Source organism: Macaca thibetana, chromosome 8 (genome assembly GCF_024542745.1).
Source record: "Macaca thibetana thibetana isolate TM-01 chromosome 8, ASM2454274v1, whole genome shotgun sequence".
In the NCBI taxonomy this organism is placed as follows: domain Eukaryota; kingdom Metazoa; phylum Chordata; class Mammalia; order Primates; family Cercopithecidae; genus Macaca; species Macaca thibetana.
The window spans coordinates 41,801,066-41,815,938 of NC_065585.1; the positions used below are offsets into that span (position 1 = coordinate 41,801,066).

At 38.1% G+C, this 14,873-nt stretch overlaps 2 protein-coding genes across 4 annotated transcripts in view; both read right to left on the reverse strand.

Moving 5' to 3' along the window:
- The window catches only part of CTHRC1 (collagen triple helix repeat containing 1), a 403,863-nt gene that overhangs the window by 41,087 nt on the left and 347,903 nt on the right, over nucleotides 1-14,873 (reverse strand). The gene's annotated exons all lie outside the window — the stretch shown is intronic.
- The window catches only part of FZD6 (frizzled class receptor 6), a 33,729-nt gene continuing 29,431 nt past the window's right edge, over nucleotides 10,576-14,873 (reverse strand). For all 3 annotated transcript variants that reach the window (XM_050800689.1, XM_050800688.1, XM_050800690.1), the window contains 2 exons: nucleotides 13,409-13,819; nucleotides 10,576-12,116 (listed from right to left, as the gene is read on the reverse strand). In XM_050800689.1, coding sequence (XP_050656646.1) covers nucleotides 11,948-12,116; nucleotides 13,409-13,819 — 580 coding nt within the window. In that variant the 3' untranslated portion in view covers nucleotides 10,576-11,947. The remainder of the gene's footprint in view (nucleotides 12,117-13,408; nucleotides 13,820-14,873) is intronic.

A 14,873-nucleotide genomic window follows, 5' to 3' on the forward strand; every position in this document is an offset into this window, starting at 1 on the left:
ACAGCAAGAATTATTTGATATAAAAATACTTTAAGCTGGGTGTGGTGGCTCATGCCTGTAATCCCAGCATTTGGGAGGCTGAGGCAGGGGGATCACTTGAGGCCAGAAGTTCGAGACCACCTGGTCAACATGGCAAAACCTCATCTCTACTAAAAATACAAAAATTAACCAGGCGTGGTGGCCTGTGCCTGTAATCTCAGCTTCTTGGGAGTCTGAGGCAGGATAGTCGCTTGAACCCCGGAGGTGAAAGCTGCAGTGAGCCAAGATCGTGCCACTGAACTGCAGCCTGGGCAACAGAGCGAGACTCAAAAACCAAAGCAAAACAAAAAAACTTTAAAATATTTATTTTTTCTTTTGGATAAAAGTAACAAAATCCTTTAAATATCACCATGACTACTGTAGGGTAATGCTTATGCTCCTGAAATAAAACTTAAATCAGCAACAAACCAATGCTTTCATCTAGGTAGTGTCAGAAAGGGGGGAAGTTCTGAGGCCTAAGCTCATATCCTATAGCTGCCTCTTCCCTTACCCACCCCACGTTTCCCTCTTTGTCCACCAGCCTTTCATTTGGTTGGAGACTTTTTTCCAAGTGAAGACCCAAACTGTCATTTCTAAACGATTAGGGCCTTGGTGGCCCTGTATTTGTTGAGTTGCCACAGTTTTCCAAGGAGTGCAGTGGTGCGATCTCAGCTCACTGCAACGTCCGCCTCCCAGGTTCAAGTGATTCTCCTGCCTCAGCCTCCCGAGTAGCTGGGACTACAGGCATGCACCACCATGCCTGGCTGATTTTTGTATTTTTAGTAGAGATGGAGTTTTGCCATGCTGGCCAGGTATCAAATTCCTGGCCTCAAGTGATCCACCTGCCTGGGCCTCCCAAAGTGCAGGATTACAGGCACGAGCCACCATGCCTGGCCTCTTATTAGATATTATATGTTCTGTTATTTTAGTTATCTTCTTTGGGGTCACTAGTTATAGAAATACTAATGTCCTTTGTCTTCTAGAACTACCATGTTCTCTTTCAATGTCTTTAACTCTTAGTCATTTTTATTTATTTTACTATTTTCGGTCCTCTTCTCTATGTCCATTACTGTTATAGGAAATGCTTGTTATCCTCTGTGCTGCTTCCAATTCTTTTCTATTTCTTTACTGAGTTTTGGTGGTAATTCATGTTTTGCCTCCTTGTATCTTTTCCCCATGTCATCTTCAAGCTCTTATGTTGTTTATTTCTTTTACAGTGTTGATTGTTTCACTGATTTCTAAAACTTGTAAAAATGATATGTTTTGTCAAACATTTTATCTGCCCTATAACAATATTTTCTGGGAGGTGTTCTGTGTCTGCCATTTGTTTGTCTTGTTTCTTTTCTTTTTCTTGTAGCTTTATTGCATAGGTCCTCAGTTCCACTTTAAAATTGCTATTCATTTTTCGATGAGTTGAATTGTTTCTGGACCAACTATTGTGTAAGAGTTCATATAAGTGAGAAACCAGAGTATTGTTCCATGGTAATAGGAATTCTTATTTTGACACAGGATTGTGCATATGACCTCTTTCAATTTTTTCCCTAACTAATTAGCAACACAGGGTTGAGAAGAAAGCAGAGCCTCTTCTTTTTCACTTTATTTACAAATAGATTTACCAAATACCTCTGTAGTTTGTCTGAGTGAGTGCTCATTTAGTTATACCTCCCCCTGATTTTTGAGAATGTATGTTGATGTTAAACCTGCCACTGGAGAATGTGGCTTATTGTGAGAATCAAATGGGTTTGCTTGTGTTCCTGGCCTCCTGATCCTCCCAAGATTAGATCTTAGAACACATCACTCAAGGCAAAATTTGGTCTTCAGAGCAGACCCATTTACCTGAGTGTGTGTGACGGAGGCTTGACGTGGGGTTTTCTTAGGAGTTCTTAAGTGGTGTTCCAAAAGCTTCACACACACACACACACACACACACACACACACACACACACACACACAGACATGCACTTGATATTTATAAATTTTAAAACCTAGGATGCCAATTACACCCTTTAGTTTACCTTAGTAAACAGGGCTTTATAACCAATAAATGGTCCTGTTTCCAGATCCAGAGAAATATGGAAGAAGGGTCTTAGTAAAATATTTAAAAAACCATAAGGTTCCATTATTCCCATGGGTCTCTGTTCTATGTATGAGATATAATCTTAACTCCTTGGTATATCTCGAGTTCTGTGCCATGAGGACCTGGTCTAGAGCTTGAAGTACAGATGACAGTAGACTTTATCACCTCCTCCCACTTCCAGACAATGAGGAGGAGGAACTGTAACATGCATCCCAGTCTGAATACCAGCCTCTAGTTCTGCAAAAAACCATAAAATCAACCCAAACCCTGATGTGATCACTATATATGTATTGAAATGTTGTTGCGTATTCCACAAATATGTACAATTATTATGTGTCAATTAAAAAATTTAAAAAAACTTTTGGTGGGCGCAGTGGCTCATGTCTGTAATCCCAGCACTTTGGGAGGCCGAGGCGGGCAGACCACAAGGTCAAGAGATCAAGACCATCCTGGCCAACCAACACGGTGAAACCCTGTCTCTACTAAAAATACAAAAATTAGCTGGGTGTAGTGGTGCATGCCTTTAGTCCCGGCTACTTGGGAGGCTGAGGCAGGAGAATTGCTTGAAACCAGGAGGCGGAGGTTGCAGTGAGATGAGATCACACCACTGCACTCCAGCCTGGGTGACAGAGCAAGACTCCATCTCAAAACAAAACAAAACAAAACAAAACAAAAATTTTAAAGACAGAAAAAAACTCTTGAGAGTCACTGAGTTCAGGGTCTATAGTGTGTATGTTATCTTGTCAAAATATAATATGCTCTTTCTTCTTGGCTATATTCTACAGGTTGATTGGCAGATCCAGCAGTGATAGAAGAATATCTTTGGGAGGCTCTAGTGGTCTCCCAGGCCACAACCGGGGTTTATCTTTCACTGATGTATTAAGTATTCTTATTGGAACATTTTGTCCTCTTGCTTAAAAATAATGACTCTTTGGTTTAAGTGTCAGATGGTTAGGAAAGTTATTTTTGCTATTGGCAAACATGTTAAGAGGAAAAGTTGACTCATCTGACCTAGAGGGAAGGGACTAGGTTAAATTCTAAAATCAAAACCTAATCTCTTAGCAGCTTAGGCAGTAGGCAAGTACAGACAAGAAACTTAGGCCCTTCGCAGTTCAGCCTATGTAGGAACTATCCAGCAAGCTGGGAACTGCTGATCAAAATTCGGTGGTCCCCATGAACACCTAGCCATGGCTACTAGGACAAAGCGAGCTGTAAACAGCCAACTTTTTCAGCTCCATGGGTTCCTGTTCCTCTGTCCAGAACTCAAGGGACTGGGTCAACTGCATGGCTCTAAGGGACATGGGTGAATATATTGCTGGAGTTTCCAGAGAAGAACAGGGGTTTATCTTCTGCAGAAAGCCACGAATGCCTTACATTCTCCCTAACCTCAGATCACACTTTTGAGCAGTTTCGCAACTTGAGGTTGAGGCACATAGAAGAAAAATTGTGGTGATGAGTTGCCTGCTGCTGGCAGCACTTGAGGTACTGGTGGTGTGTGCACTAGGGTGTGGACAGGAGGAATCGGTCCTAGTGGGTGTTCCACTGAACGCAGCCTACCTCAGCTTTGTCTCCTTTGCCTTGTCCCTGATGTCTCACCCTGGGAGGCTCCTCCATCTTCCCGGTGGGGGAACAAATTACCAGGTCTGTGCTTTATTTGTGGGGGTGGGAGTCAAATCTGGAGAAGGCACTGAAGAGAAAGAAGCAGGCACAGAGGTTCCCAATACGTGGTGATTGCCAACTAAAGAGAATGTGGTTCCAGAGAAAGGAGAAGCACAGGATTGAGGAGCCAAGGGGAGTTTGAACTGGATGCACCGGTGGCTTTTCCTGACCTCAGCGGTGTAGGCTGCCCCTCCCTGGCCTGCAGGTGTGTGGCCCACATCCACAGAAACAATGGCTGCATCAGGCCCAGACTCAGGCAGTTGTGACTGAACCCACGAATTAGCTAGATCTGTGCTTAGTGGATTTTCTTTTTAAAAATGCATATTCTTGGCTGTGTGCGGTGGCTCACGCCTGTAATCCCAGCACTTTGAGAGGCCAAGGCAGGCGGATCATTTGAGGTCAGGAATTCAAGACCAGCCTGGCCAACATGGTGAAACCTTGTCTCTATTAAAAATACAAAAATTAGCTGGACGTGGTGGCAGGCACCTGTAATCCCAGCTACTCGGTAGGCTGAGGCAGGAGAATCAGTTGAACCCAGGAGGCGGAGGTTGCAGTGAGCAAAGGTTGCACCACTGCACTCCAGCCTAGGTAACAAAGCAAGACTCTGTTTCAAAATAAATAAGTAAATAAATAAATAAGGAGATTCTTAATGATTACATATGATACGTTAATAGAGTCCCTTTACATTACAGATCAGGCTAAAGTCTGCTTTGATCATCACTTACAATACTGACCCTCTCCACAGAGATAACCCATGTTTCTATATTTTCCTCAACTTCCCATATGCATTTATTTACATGTAACCATAGAAAACATATAGTATTGTTCTATGGGGTGAAGGTTGTTAACACACATGGTATCATTATGCATGTAGATACCTGTGTAAGTAATAATAGAAAGTATTAGTGTGGTTTTGTGGGGTGGAGGTTGTTTACATACATGGTATTATTGTGTAAGTATAATTTTGCAAGTTTTTTTGTGCTTGAAAATATTTTGGGAATTGATATGGTTTGGCTCTATGTCCCCATCCAAATCTCACCTTGAATTGTAATAATCCCTTCATGTCATGGGAGGGACACAGTGGGAGGTAACTGAATCATGGGGGCAGGTTTTTCTTGTTATGGTGATAAGTCTCACGAGATCTGATGCTGAGAGTTACCCCGCACATGCCCCCTTGCCTGCTGCCGCGTAAGATATGTTTTGCTTCCCCTTCGCCTTCTGCCGTGATTGTGAGGCCTCCCCAGCCACGTGGAACTGTGAGTCAATTAAACTTCTTTTCTTTATAAGTTTCCCAATCTTGGGTATGTCTTTATGAGCAGTGTGAGAACAGACTAATACAAGAATCTTCCAAGTCCATGCAGGTAGATTTCATATGGATTACCTGCTAGTTCTTTAGATGTTCGTCCCCCTTGCAAGGGTGAATGCAGTCTCCCCTGTCACTCTGTACTCTTACTGAGTTGAGGCTGTGTTTTTATATTGTGTTTGGTCTCTTCAGAGTGTCCAGGTAGCCAGACTCTGCCTTGTCTACAGTGCCCCGAGGCACCCTCCCCCCACTTTGGGTTGTGTTGTATGCCACGTTCATGGTCTTTGCTTTCATAAAAGAACACCTCTGGACTGCTCAGTGTCCATGTGGTAAGCCTGCAAAGGCCTCCCCAGAGCCTGAGGATGCGTGACAAGGAGGCAGTGATGCCTGTCAGTCGAGGAAACACAGCCCTCCTGTTTTGTTTTACTGTACCTTTTATTTGCCCACAGCCTGCCAACAAGGTCAGCTCCAGAAACACAGCATGTCATTCTTTTTCACATGGAGCCTGCACTAATAGAGGTGGCAGTTAAGAGGCTGGAAATGCCAGTAAGGGTTTTGCCAGTGGTCAGCTTTGTTTACAAGTCTGAAGGTTTCTGTTTTATGAGAATTCTCATGAGGGGACACTGGGCTGACAGTTGGGAAGGACTAAAACCATGAGGGAAGCTCTTACCTTGCTGGTCAGTTTCTCTAGATAATGTGTAGTATGTATATTCAGACTTATGTATTTCCTGACAGTGAAACTAATTAGATCCTGGAATAGGTCCCTAAGGAAATAAACCCACAAACTAGACAGTTTTACTCTAGTTAGCACTTGGGAAAAAAGATATTCAGATATTTCATTTTCGTGCAACTTTAGAAAAATTTTTTTCTTAATCTCTATTGATTTTGTGCCTCTCTTTGCAACATATTCTAAATGTATTATGATCATTATAATTATTATAATGAATAGTATATAAACATAGGTATTAAATGTAAGCTTTAATAGATTCTACACTAGGTATGTTTGTTAAAACCTAATCTAAGTGAAATAGTAGAAAATACTTAAAGTGTGTTCAGTATTAATGGAGATGAACTATGGCATGTGTTTAGAAAATAATTTATTTGAAAACTTTCTCTAAGATGTTTCTATCAAGTCTTAAGTAGGTTCATCCTCCTTCATGTCTTTTTTTCTTTTTGTGGCGGAAAATTAGAAAACCTTTTTTCTTCAACGTTTTCTCTGGCTCTTTTTTTCTTCTAGGGATAGAAAATGCAAACCTCAGAACTGGCTGCTAAACTGACTCACCTTAGCAATAATTTTCCATCTGTTTTTATATTTACAAGTCTTTTCTCCTTTTCATTTCAATGTATTTCTTTCCATACTGCTTCCATTTGGCTACCATCCTGCAGTAATATTCATAATGAACTTTACTATGCTGCTCTCCACTACTGCCTGGCTCTGGATCCCAATGTCTTTGATCATTTTGGATTAAACTTTTAATTTTTTCTCGCTCTTTGTGGACACATTTTCACTGTGAGTTAATGAAAGTTTTGATTCTTCTGCACATGACAGATCACAGGGGCCATGGTTAAAACTTGGAATTTAAGTATCTGACTTGTGCAGTGGGCAGTGAGGTATTAAATATCATGCTTTCCATGCAGAAAAGCAACTGCAGGACTTCTTGTGGTTATTACAAATCATATCTTTCATTTCCTGAGAGTAACTGCCTGCTTGGCAAGGTTAAAACTTTCCAGCAGTAGGAACTGGAAACACCTACCTGTGGTACGTTTCTGAGAAGATGAAAGAGTAAGAAAGCACTAAAACTGTGATTTTGATGATGGCTGGCAATTATGATCTGTTTTCAGTCTAGTTTGATTAAGAGAGTGTAGGGAAGATTTCTTCAGAACCATGAACAGCATAGCAGTGGTGGATCCCAGTGTGTGTTCTGAGTCTTTTTGAAACATGGCATTTCATGAAATTTTGTTGAAGGTTTGTAGCAGACTTTCAATGTGAGGGTTTCTAGCAGACTTTGCTGCTGTTGGGTTTAGCTGCACAGTGCTCGTGCCAATTTTGTTACTGTAAATGTAAATGCATTATGTAATTTAAGTCAACTTTCTTGGCTGAAAACTGCTATGTAATTCTTATAAAAATTAACTTCACCTTTTTTTCTGAGACAGCAGACCTTTTTTTTTTTTTTTTTTTTTTTTTTTTTTTTTTTTTTTTTTTTTTGAGATGGAGTCTTGCTCTGTCACCCAGGCTGGAGTGCAATGGCGCAATCTTGGCTCACTGCAATCTCCGCCTTCTGGGTTCAGGCAATTCTCCTGCCTCAGCCTCTTGAGTAGCTGGGACTACAGGCGCCCGCCACCATGCCCAGCTAATTTTTGTATTTTTAGTAGAGACAAGGTTTCACCATGTTTGTCAGGCTGGTCGACAGCAGGCTTTATTTTTTTGGGGGGCCTCAAAGACTCTGGTGACATGAAAAAGAAAAACTGCTTTTTTAAAAAATTAAATAATGCTTTTGAATTTTGCTATTAAAAATAAATACTTTTAAAATTCAAGTTTACTTATTACAAATATTGTTGGCCGGGCGCGGTGGCTCACGCCTGTAATCCCAGCACTTTGGGAGGCCGAGGCGGGCGAATCACAGGTCAGGAGATCGAGACCACGGTGAAACCCCGTCTCTACTAAAAATACAAAAAATTAGCCGGGCGCGGTTGTGGGCGCCTGTAGTCCCAGCTACTCGGGAGGCTGAGGCAGGAGAATGGCGTGAACCCGGGAGGCGGAGCTTGCAGTGAGCCGAGATCGCGCCACTGCACTCCAGCCTGGGCGACAGAGCGAGACTCCATCTCAAAAAAAAAAAAAAAATATTGTAATATTGCCTGGGGCTGGTAAATCATTTACAATATAGGTAGATATAGATGCACATTTAAAAACTCCTAAATAAATCACTAACAAATCAAATCCAGAAGTATTAAATGATACATCATGATCAAGCAGGGTTATTCAAGGAATGAAAGGATGGCATTATGTTAGGAAATTTATTTAACACATCACATTAGTAGACTGACATGCTGGCCAATGGCTCAGTAAGTCTGTTTCTCCTCCCTGTCAGGAAGACATCTAGATTTATGCCTGAGTTCTGGTAAATGAAATGCAGCTGGAAATGTTGCATGTCACTTTCAACTCTAGCTCATGAAACATTTTTCTGTGCAATCATTTACTTTCTCTCTTTCTCACTCAGTGAGAGAGATGGCAGAGCCATAAGATGGAAGTGGTGGTTGCTTGAATTTGGAAGGCTACCTCAAGAACATTCACACCTGTCACATGAATAAGTTTCTAAAGCTACTACGATTTTGAGGATTGTTACAGAAGTTAGCCTCATACTGACTAATCCTGGTAGCAAAAGGGCATTTGATAAAATTCGGTACATATTGCTCATTAAAAAAAAATTATAAGATGGAATAGGATTCTTTTAACTCGTTAAGAAATACCTATCTTATGTTGAATGCCAACATTGTTCTTCATGATGAAGTACTATAGGCATTTTCTTTAAAATAAAGAAACAAGACAAGGATGTCTACTGCTACTACTATTAATGTTAACTGGCTAGAAGTTCCAGCTTACATCTGAGAAATAAAATTATCATTATTTGAGAGGAAAAGATCATCCACCTAGAAAATCCAGGAAAAATCAACTGCAAAATTATTAGAGGGACTGAGGGACTTTAATAAAGTCACCTGCTACAAAATAAATATTATAAATTAATGTTTCCCATATGACCTTTAAGAAGTAAATTGTGTATCTTGAAATACAGCATATATGAAATAATCATAAAACAGAAAGGTACTTAAAAAGAACACAATTTTTTAAATGTTGTGAAATTAAAAAATTATAGCCAAAAAAACTTCAAACAAAAATTTAAAAATACATTTAATAAAGTTTCAAAGAAAAAAATCCAAAGAGGTCGGCAAAAGAAGAGGAAAGATGAGAAAATTAAAGGATTCATCAAGGAGTTCAATATCTGACTAAAAGGTGGAAAAAGCAAGCAGAAGGAAGAAAATTATCACACACAATTAAAGAACATTTAGCTGACTTGGATGACTAAGCTTTATTCGAATTTCCTTAGGTTTTATCTAATGTGCTTTTTTCTTTTCCAAGATACCACATTACGTTTAGTGGTCATGTCTCCTTCAGCTCCTCTTGGCTGTGATAGTTTCCCAAACTTTCCTTGTTCTTGAGGATTTTAACTCCTTTTGAGGAGGACTGGTCAGCTATCTTGTAAAATGTCCATCTGCTGAGATTCATCTCATATTTCACAACTAGAATGAGATTATAGGTTTTGGGAAGATCAGAGGTAAACTGCAGTTTTCATCACATCATATGAAAGGTAACACTCTCAACATGACTTACCACTCTTGACTTTGTTCGCCTTCTGAGTAGTGAGGTACCTCTCGCTGAGAGTTTGTCAGGTTTCTCCACTGCAAATGCTACTCTCCCTGTACCACCTGTACTTGGATTCTTTGGAAGGAAGTCACTATGTGCTGCCCATTCTTATATGTGTGTAGTATCTTATTGTTTTCCTTGCTTGTACTTTTAATTTACATAATGTATGTCTAGTAATACATCAGCAGTACCTGGGGATCTTCTTCTCTTGCTTGTGCCAATTCTTGTTCACGTTTTAATGAACAAAAATAGTCTTTCTGGCATACCTGATTGTTTGATTGTATGATGAGCACTGTGGTACTTTTAGAGTATATAAAATAACATTTTCTTCCTCCAGAGAAGGTTTTCATTTACCTGGTGCTTGAGGGTATTACTAATCCAGAGCTACCTTAATCTAATGTCAGGGTTTGAGCTTTTTCTATCTACCCAGACAACTTGAAGCAGGGCTGCTTTATGTACAACTCACATGTACTTTTAGGATCCAGCCCTTTGAGGTCAAAATTCTAAGTGTAGGGTGGCTGCAGACCCCTTGTCTTCCAGCCCTTTGAGGCTGTCAATAGCACTGTTCCACTTCTCAGCCACCCTTTCCAAGTAATCAAATGCTCCTGGGCAAAAGCAGCTCCAAATGTTGGGCTTCATAGTGAGAATTTCTCTCTTTTCCCAGATCTTAACCTGGCAATTCCTCACTATCTTATTAGTTTTTTAATGTTTGGGGGTAATATTATTTTACTTCTTTTTTTCCCCATCACAGAAATCTGCCTACTGTTTTATTTCATCCATATATTTTAGCCTTCTTTTTTGGGAGGTTTGTCTGTATCACCTAATCACTGTTAGGAGGAAAACAGGGTCCTGGGGTTCCTTTTGCTTCACACCCCACACCCCAGATCTTTCCTACTGGCTTTAAAAAGTTACACTTAATATAGCTGTATTATTTACATTTTTGGAGAGAAATCGTGACAAAAAACAAGAGTCTTGACTGTATTCTCCTTCAAAGTTAAAAAGAAGCTTCTGACTTATCAGTCATGGAGTCACTAATCTAAAAAATTACACTACTTCCTTGGCCAGAACTACTATACCTAACCACAGAATACTCCATAATTCTTATACAAAGATAATTTTATTAATGAAAAGATCACACAAAACAAAGTTTTTGTATTCAAAGTTATCTGTTTAAAATGTGGAAAAGGTAATATTTACAACATTTTCCATACAGTACATAGTTTTTATGCCTTAACAGAATGCTAAATAGAGAAAAAAACTGAGAGCAAATGCTAAATGGAGAGAAAACCAAAAGCATCAGAAAACCTTGTTCAGAGAATAATACGTAATAGGCAACAAAATTAAGAAAACTCCTTAATATTTTTAAGTATGTTGTATAAAAACATTGTGTCTTGTTTATTGGGACTACCTTTTTTCCATTTGATTGGCATTAATATCGCTATCACACTCTTTAATGTTCAGCAAAATCCTAGTGAGCTGCCGAAATGAATTCTACAAAATGTCTGAGAAGGATACAAATTTTACATTTGTACGATACAAAATTTAATATTCTAAATGTTGAAAAACAAAAGTTAAAACAAAGAAAAAGTATAAGCAACTGTCAGTGGTTATAATGCAATCAATGGGTGGTCATGAAACATTAAAAAAAGAAAATCAATTGCACTTGGCCTAATATACAAAAGACTAACATTTTATCTACTAACCCTTTAGGACATTTTATTTGAAATAAGCAGAAGGATCAGTGAGCAGCATAACACAATCAATAGTGGACACTCTGAGTAAGCACCTTATTTCAGTTACGTAATTTAGATCCGTGAAATTCCTCAAACAATGAGACTATAAAATTCACACATTTTAGATGGTAAGGTATCAATAAGTGGGTTTTTAAAGTTAAATTCCTATTAAAAGACTTTTTGGTATATCTTTTTTTATAGTATAAAATAGTACTATTTTACAATTTTCTTAGAAATTCAGTGTAAAAGCTACCAAAGTGCTAAAATATCACAATAGCATGATAACAATACTTGAATAGGATTTCAAAAAAGTTCAAATACATATAAGCTTATTTCTAAATATGTATAAAAAGATACAAGGATAAGTTTTAAATACCTCAGCAAAGAAATATCTTGATTTTATATCAAAAAAGTAAAATAGCATAGTATATCTTAAAATACTCTTAACAAGAGTAGAATCTTCATAAATAGAAAAGGAAGATTCCTCTAACTCTGTCCTCCCACACCATTAAAAAAATATTATTAACCTGCATATTTCTGTTTTCAGGTATACTGTTGTCATTAACCTTTGTGTGAAATGAGTCATATTATTCTTGAACTCTATTTTTTCCAGTATAACAGTAGGCAATGCAGCTTGAAGTGCAAAAGAAGAATGTAACAGTGGTTCTTACAAAACAGTGCATAGGTCACTTCCAGTGTAACACAAATTTGCTTCTGAGTAATGAGAGAAATGTTCTTCAAGTATCTGAATGACAACCACCTCCCTGCTCTTTTCTCACTCCTGAAACCGGGTGAACAAGTAGAGATGTGGAACCTTTGAGGCTGCTTGGTTCTGAAGAACTGGGGACCTGCAAACTGTTGCTCTGTGCCAGGCCAGTGTCAGTAATATCACTCTTTGGACTAATCCTAGATAAAAGAAAAAACATTGACGCACACACATCCACAAGCACAAATATGATGCCATTTTTCATGAGTTTAACCCCTAACCAGTGTCCACCTTTATCAGAGAATAAGTAGTTAAACGTCTTTAGGTGTACTTTAACACTTCAAAATACAAATAATTTTTGTTTTTATTTTTTTTTTTTTGAGACGGACTCTCACTCTGTTGCCCAGGCTGGACTGCAGTAGCGCGATCTCGGCTCACTGCAACCTCCGCCTCCTGGTTTCAAGAGATTCTCCTGCCTCAGCCTCCCAAGTAGCTGGGACTACAGGTGGGTGCCACCATACCCGGCTAATTTTTTGTATTTTTAGTAGAGATGGGGTTTCACCGTGTTAGCCAGAATGGTCTCAATCTCCTGACCTTGTGATCTGCCCACCTTGGCCTCCCAAAGTGCTGGGATTACAGGTATGAGCCACCATGCCTGGCCAAATAATTTTTAAAAATATAATATTCACTGACTTCAGAAATTTCATCAAGCACTACCCGTATATAGGCTGAACATGGAGTCTCATGGGGAATAGAATTAATAAGGCAGGATTCCTGTCCTCAGTTTAACAAATGTTTTATTGATTTTCCACCATAGATCAGTACTGTGTAAGAAATTGGGAACATAAAGATGAGTAAGACTTCAGCTTTCCCTTTGAGAAGGTTACAAATCTACTAGAAGATAAAGCATGTATCTAATTCCAATCCAAATATATGAAAGCTGCCATAGGAACACAGAGAAGGTGCATTTAGCCTAGTCTGAGAGGGTTAGGTAAGATAACTTTGAGATCTTAATGCAATTAGCTGTTTGCATTCTGGCTTACCTGTGTTTTGGTCACCTATGGCCATTGAGAAAACTCATTAAAGATAATGTCAATATCATTTCATGTTCAGAAAATAAAATAATTTTAGATAAAATGACACATTATAATTTTGTATAGGGTGACACCTTTTAGACAGAATTAAAATGCAGTATTAATTAAAACTTAGCCTGTATTTCAGGTAAATTGCATTTACTTAAATGTACAAGTAACTCTTAACGATTACCACAGAAATGAACATTCCTACTTGAACAACATATATTAAAGCTGTTCTCAAAGCTAAGAATTAAACTACTAAATAGCATTATTTATAGGCTGAACCCAAACTTCCTTCGGGTAGGAGTACAGACATAATATATCACAAAATGCTTTCCAGATGTGTTATGCTTTAATAAAAAATGTGTAATGCAGTATTTAAAATAGTGATGATTTTACATAAAATCAAATCTCACCTTCCTTCGCTCCGTGCACCTTCAGATACACTGCCTGCCTGGCCCTTCTTGTTGACCTGTTCCCCAGAGAGTCTGGAGCTGGATGCTGCTGGCGAGGCAGGTTCACCACAGTCCTGTTCTCTTAACCTGGGGGTGCTAGCTCCGTCCGCTCTCACCTCTCTCATTGATGTTTCTGGTGAGGTTTGGATTTCTGTCAAAGTTTCTTGTCCTAGGTAATCATGGCTAGTAATTGCTACTGCAGAAGTGCCATGATTTGCTGTAGCTCCTGTGCTGGTTCCCATGGATTTGGAAATGACCTTCAGCTTGTGTGAACTTGGTTTATAGTGCTTCTTTTTGTGTTTAACTTTAGAATTGTGCTTTAAGAAAAACTCACATGATTCCTGTAGTACTCTTCGACTTTCACTGATTGGACTGTAAGAAAATTGAAGGAGAGGATTTACTCAAATTACAAGTGTTACAGTAGAGGCTCTAAAGGATATCACGTATCTTTTGCCAAAAATCCTTAGTAACTAAGGTTGAAAATTCTATGGTTTGTATTATTATAAAATCTGAGATTATAAATACTAGGACATAAATTGATTTTATAAAATCTTTTGGGTATACACTCTAAGTCGCTTTTGTCAGTATAAATAGTAAACTGGTAAGAAATTAAAAAGGCAAGAATCAAAGGATGAGGGCAAGGAGACTCAAAACAGCATAAATGTACTATACATAATACTGTATTTGTATTGTATATAAATACGTAATATAAAAGTAAACCAGAAGAAAAGGATAGAGAATACAATTAATGGTCTTCATTTAAATATAACTCTTTCCTTTCTAACATTAAAAATTAGCAAGTTACACTGAAATTAGTGTGAGTACATAAATATGAGATAGACATATAATAATAGTGCAAAAAAAATCCAGTTTAATATGATTCTTCAGGTCTACAGTTCTGAAATAAGTTAATCAAACCAGTGGGGGACAATTTTTAAAAAGCTATAGTACATTGTATATAGTGTGTGTGTACACACGAGTATATATATTATATATATATAACTAAGATGAATTACTCATAAATATAAATCAATATTGTTATAGAATATTCTATAAGTTTGAATTTTTAACATCTTAAGCAAGATAAATAAGCGAAAATAGGTCATAGCTGTGTGTAATAAGATTTAAAGGTAGTAAATAATGGCCATAACATATCACTTATATTTGAATCATACTTTATAGGTTTCTTTATATATAGTCTTATTTAATCTTTTATCATTGATAAAAAGGATAAAATTATTTAAAATGCTGTACCCAAAATAATGAATCCAATGACAGCAGTAATAATATTGGATATACTATAAATCATGAAAAGAAAATATGCCTTTCATAAATCTTTCATTTATATTTCAAATAGAATAGTATATGTCAAAGACTAGTATAACAAATGCAAAAATAAAGCATGTCTCTCTCATGAAAAAAATTT